The sequence below is a fragment of the Protopterus annectens genome, chromosome 12.part0, assembly GCF_019279795.1.
Source record: "Protopterus annectens isolate FY-2018-M chromosome 12.part0, PAN1.0, whole genome shotgun sequence".
NCBI lineage: Eukaryota > Metazoa > Chordata > Ceratodontiformes > Protopteridae > Protopterus > Protopterus annectens.
The window spans coordinates 1,015,645,674-1,015,651,673 of NC_056746.1; the positions used below are offsets into that span (position 1 = coordinate 1,015,645,674).

Sequence of the window (6,000 nt, forward strand, 5' to 3'; positions counted from 1 at the left end):
GCAGTGTAGTAAGCAGTTCACTACTGTTTTGTGACTGAGGAGCTGTATTACTCAGTATGTTGAATAAACTGCAGCAGTGTAGTAAGTAGTTCACTACTGTTTTGTGACTGAGGAGCTGTAGTACTCAGTATGTTGAATAAACTGCAGCAGTGTAGTAAGTAGTTCACTACTGTTTTGTGACTGAGGAGCTGTAGTACTCAGTATGTTGAATAAACTGCAGCAGTGTAGTAAGTAGTTCACTACTGTTTTGTGACTGAGGAGTGTATTACTCAGTATGTTGAATAAACTGCAGCAGTGTAGTAAGTAGTTCACTACTGTTTTGTGACTGAGGAGCTGTAGTACTCAGTATGTTGAATAAACTGCAGCAGTGTAGTAAGTAGTTCACTACTGTTTTGTGACTGAGGAGTGTAGTAAGTAGTTCACTACTGTTTTGTGACTGAGGAGCTGTATTACTCAGTATGTTGAATAAACTGCAGCAGTGTAGTAAGTAGTTCACTACTGTTTTGTGACTGAGGAGCTGTAGTACTCAGTATGTTGAATAAACTGCAGCAGTGTAGTAAGTAGTTCACTGCTGTTTTGTGACTGAGGAGCTGTAGTACTCAGTATTTTGAATAAACTGCAGCAGTGTAGTAAGTAGTTCACTACTGTTTTGTGACTGAGGAGCTGTAGTATTCAGTATGTTGAATAAACTGCAGCAGTGTAGTAAGTAGTTCACTACTGTTTTGTGACTGAGGAGCTGTAGTACTCAGTATTTTGAATAAACTTCAGCAGTGTAGTAAGTAGTTCACTACTGTTTTATGACTGAGGAGCTGTAGTACTCAGTATGTTGAATAAACTGCAGCAGTGTATTAAGTAGCTCACTACTGTTTTGTGACTGAGGAACTGTAGTACTCAGTATGTTGAATAAACTGCAGTAGTGTAGTAAGTAGTTCACTACTGTTTTGTGACTGAGGAGCTGTAGCACTTAATGTCTTGAATAAACTGCAGCAGTGTAGTAAGTAGTTCAGTACTGTTTTGTGACAGAGGAGCTGTAGCACTCAGTGTCTTGAATAAACTGCAGCAGTGTGGTAAATAGTTCACTGCTATTTTGTGACTGAGGATCTGTGGCACTCAGTGTCTTTAATAAACTGCAGCAGTGTAGTAAATAATTCACTACTATATTGTCACGACTGAGGAGCTGTAGCAACTCAGTGTGTTGAATAAACTGCAGCAGTGTAGTAAGTAGTTCACTACTGTTTTGTGACTGAGGAGCTCTAGCACTCACTGTGTTGAATAAACTGCAGCAGTTTAGTAAGTAGTTCACTACTGTTTTGTGACTATGGAGCTGTAGCACTCAGTCTGTTGAATAAACTGCATCAGTTTGCTACAGTTTAAAATTAAAAATATATATATATATTTTTTCTCCATAATATCCAGGGAGTGGAGCTTTTTGAAGTGGGATGGCAGATTTGGAGACAGCCCCAAGTGTAAAATTAGCTAGCTGAAGCTTTAAGTTTGAGACCCCATAAGATAAGTCTGTACACTTTAAATTGCAGTGAAAAAGTTTATTTCCAAAGCTCATTGTTACACACTTGAAGCACTTCTGAGGGGGAGGTGGCTAAATCCTCTGTATCCATTATGGACAAGACTCCCATGCCACTGCTATTTACATATACAAATTCTGAGACTGCTCTTCCTTGAAGTACTCTGAGATACAGCAGTCTGAGCATTAATATATATACCTCAGTTTATACCTAAATTCTTGCTATACTAGGAATAGGGACCCGATGTGTGTGTGTGTGTGTGTGTGTGTGTGTGTGTGTGTGTGTGTGTGTGTGTGTGTGTGTGTGTGTGTGTGTGTGTGCGTGTGTGCGTGTGTGTGTGCATGTGTGCATGTGTGTGTGTGTGCGTGTGTGTGTGTGTGTGTTGAGAGAGAGATAGAGAGAGAGACACAGTAAATTAGAGACAAACAGATGCAGAAAACAACAGACTGATCTGTACTTTTAAATATCCCTACTCTGTTGGTAACTAAAACCTATAGAACTTAAAGAATCAAAATATATAACTGTTTCTCCACTTATATGTCAGTCTTTAGAAAATTGTAATAATAAAGCTTTCATTTTTATTGTTTTATTAGTTTAAAAATATAAATTACATTAACTAAACATATACACTGAAGATGCACCAATATTTCAAAATACAAGAAAACATTACCAAGAATAGTGACCAGCCAACTTTATGTACAAAAAAAATCATATTTGTCTGTTTGTAGAATCCCATCAGGTTATGCACATATCCCACTTTACAATATATGTTATATGCACCCCTTGTCAAAAGCGGTTGTACTCTAGGCACAGCTGATTATAAGTACATCAAGCATAGAAAACAAATGGAGTTCACTTTAATCCCACCAAGTATCTTATATGACAGTATCTTTCAGATCACTTGCCCAAAGAAGTAACCATTCCAAGTCTTCTATCCCATCCCTTAGTCCATCACATCCTTACTTCCCTCTGTCCCTCTTTCTCCATTTTCTCACCAAGATAAGCTCTCCAGCATTTTATTCCTCAGCACTCTTCCAGCTTCTAGGCCACATTTGTCCTACCCATCTTCTTACTTACCTTCCTCACCCATCTCTTAACGTTCCCCATGAAAACCTTTTTCATCTCTATCTCTTTCCAAGCTTCAAAGTTACTTTTTTCACCAATGCTGCCCTAAACTGAAGTTCAACTCTCTCATCACTACTCCATTGTGGCCTCTATCCTCAATGCCCAATAGATGAAACAGCAATGCTTCTTCTGCTCCATTCTCATATACTTCTGGCCAAATACCTTCGACAATTTCCACACCTTATGACACTACCACCACATATGTAAATTGTTTAACCCTTCTTATCCACGCTTTTAATATCCCACTTCCTCCCACCATGACTGCTCTTGTAACAAATTATGTCTCTCATACCAATGATGGAGCATTCTTAATTGAATGTTACATGCAAGGCTACACTTTTCCTTGCAGTCAGCCACCCCTCTATCCAAATTTCATCTTTATTCTACAGTTCACTCTTTCTAATCAACCTGTTCCATAATTTAGTCATTTCCTCCTTCCTTCCCCTCTCTTTCTCTCTCTCTCGCGCTCACAAATCTTTACAAATGGACCCTATACTTCATCTATGAACACTAAACCTGTTCTGCTTTGCTATACTCCCTTCTCATCCTACACTTCCTCTCCTTGCAGTCACAACACCTTAATAATGACTGCATTTCATTGGGTTCAGTTCCCATTTCTGAAGTTAAACTTCCCCTTCTGTGCAGGTGAACCTGCTGCCTCAACCAAACTTTCCATGCTCCCTCACAGTGAGGCTGGAGAACCAACAACAGGTACTCTCACAGCAGCAAATCTATCTAATTAACATATTATGGTAATCAACCTAGCTCTGCCTTTATACATAATGATTGTATTAGCTTTATACATCACATTCAAGCGTAATGGCGGACCACAGTACATCAAAGGGCACGTATGTACAAAAATATGAATATTTTTGGATGAAGATGTTTTCTCCTGTGCTGTGCTTTTGTGAAAAACAACACAGTTCATTAGATCCTGGGAGCGGATGGGAATGAACTGGGTGCTGGACTGTGGGCATTTCACAAAGATCAGGACACATTTGTTCATCACCATTATGGACCCAATTTATTTCTATGAATCACAATACAAAACAGCAGAGTACAAGACAGAGTGAGCAGAGTGCAAAAGCAAGCTAGGTGTCACTCTGTATAGTTTTCTGACACAATAAAAGGTGACCTCCCACATGTATAAAAGCTGTTGTATGTAGCACAGTGATGACAAGAAAACCATACAATTAGGTATCCAGAGAAAGCTGTCTGCACTGTCCACATGGCAATTATTACTTCTAGCAAAATAGCTGGCTAAGGTCAGCTGTAGAGCCTATCTTCACTGCATTATAAAAGCAGTTCTCTCTTCACTGTTTTATTCTCTTTTCAGTTCAGTAATATTACAAATTGTCTCGTGTCACATAATCTCAACTTACTGTTTTGTTGGTATATTTAATGTGGCGAATTTTCTTAGATTCTGAATATCACAGATCCACAGTTTTAATGTGCTTTTATATATGACATTTGCTTTCATTCACTTTAAGTAAAAGTAGTAGACAACTATGAAACTGCAAAGTATAACAGCAACCCATCCACATCACCAATTCTGTGTACCAGTTAAGTATTTCTTTGCACATCTGGATTGCAATAGCTCAGGGGTAACATACACAGTGGCTGATTTTGAGTACTTGCACCTTAGTAAAGGTAAACACCTTACCAGCTATGCCAACTCCCAGTGAATGTTGCTGCATATAGGCAGTATATATACACAGGCTTTGCTCAATGCATCGATACACAACTGCTGCCACACAATACAGACTATAAATAACAAAGTGTATGTACTCATTTGGCACAAATCATCAGTTCTCATGGCATGCGCAGTTTATCAGTGACATGCTGTTTATATTCTAAAACCACAGCTGTTGATTCACATACCCCTGATGACTGTTTCAATGTGTTTCTTTTTCGTTCAGGAGAAGTTATTATCTTGCAGCATGAAACTTCCACGAAGGAGAGGATTTCATGTAAGCTGAAGGTGATATTTATGCTGCTGAGGTACATACCTTTATTTTGGTTTTCCCTGGTAGCAGTTTGTAAATCTTGCAGTTTGCTGGTGCCATCAGTCACAGCTGTATTATTAGAGCCTTCCTACAAAAAGAAACAGAAATCATGTACAAAAAAGAAATTTCATTTACAGGGCTCATCACTGTTATGCACATTAAATAAATACAGTAGGCATAGCATACTGTTTTATGTACAAAAATTAATAAGATGCATTATCTGTTCTTCACCATTTTCAATAAATCTACTGTTATAGGTAGCTGAAACTCTTCTTCTATAATTTTTTATTTTGATTTCATAGAAGCTAATTTTCCTTATCAGGCCCTTTCTTGCATGGTCCTATAAGTATTTGCTGAGGGGGATTTTTTGCCATAAGGTATACAATACACATACAAAACTTAATTTAAACACACACACACACACACACACACACACACACACACACACACACACACACACACACACACACACACACACACACACACACACACATATCCTGCAAAGCCAGATTAAAGACTATTTAAAACTGAATGGATAACAGCACAACATTTTTTCATCCACAAAGAGCCTCCCCACCCAGCAGTTATGGCAACTTGGTTGTCTGTGTACACCTCTTATTGTTATGAAGAATTAAAGTTATATGTATTTTATTGCTAGCACTGGATGAACTGCATGAAATTGTAAAAAGATCACTTGCATCATACCATAAAACCAGCCACATGCAGCACAGTTTAAACAGAAGATTATATATGAGAGCATAAGAAATATTAACCACCTGGTAGGTGCTAAGTCAATATACGCAAACTCTGCAGCAGTAAAAGTCATTTGAATTCATATTAAAGGAAACAATTACTAACGGATGGGTTGCTACTGGCAAACAGCTTTGCATTTTAGTGTCTCATTCCCAAATCCAGTGCCTGATGCCCTTGATGAATAAATTGCTTACACTGCATTAAACAAATGATGTGCTGGTGATATTGTCATAACATTTCTCGATACTAAATCAGCTATGCAATAGGGAATGGCTGGCAAATGACAACAGGTACACAGTTATTAGGCACACAGTCCTGAATTCCTTTAAGGAGCCTAGCCTAAATTCCCAATTGCTTCAGAACATTGTCTGGTTAAATGACTTGCTCAATGTCATACAATAAAAACTTCAAGAAAAACTGAACCAAGCTAGAGTTTTCACTGCTGATAACCTTATACCTCCTATAATGGATGCTAATAGGGGAATATAGGCAAATGACCCCTTAAGGACATCAAATCTTTCACCTACATGGCTTGTAAATGACTTTTTTTGCACTTTTCAAGTCTTTATTACAAAACTAACCCCCACTAATTG

General features: G+C 38.2%; 1 protein-coding gene across 4 annotated transcripts in view; it reads right to left on the reverse strand.

The window, feature by feature from the left end:
- The window catches only part of BCAS1 (brain enriched myelin associated protein 1), a 1,015,193-nt gene that overhangs the window by 762,284 nt on the left and 246,909 nt on the right, over positions 1 to 6,000 (reverse strand). For all 4 annotated transcript variants that reach the window (XM_044090037.1, XM_044090036.1, XM_044090035.1 and 1 more), the window contains exon 3: positions 4,658 to 4,742. In XM_044090037.1, the coding sequence (XP_043945972.1) occupies positions 4,658 to 4,742 (85 nt within the window). The remainder of the gene's footprint in view (positions 1 to 4,657; positions 4,743 to 6,000) is intronic.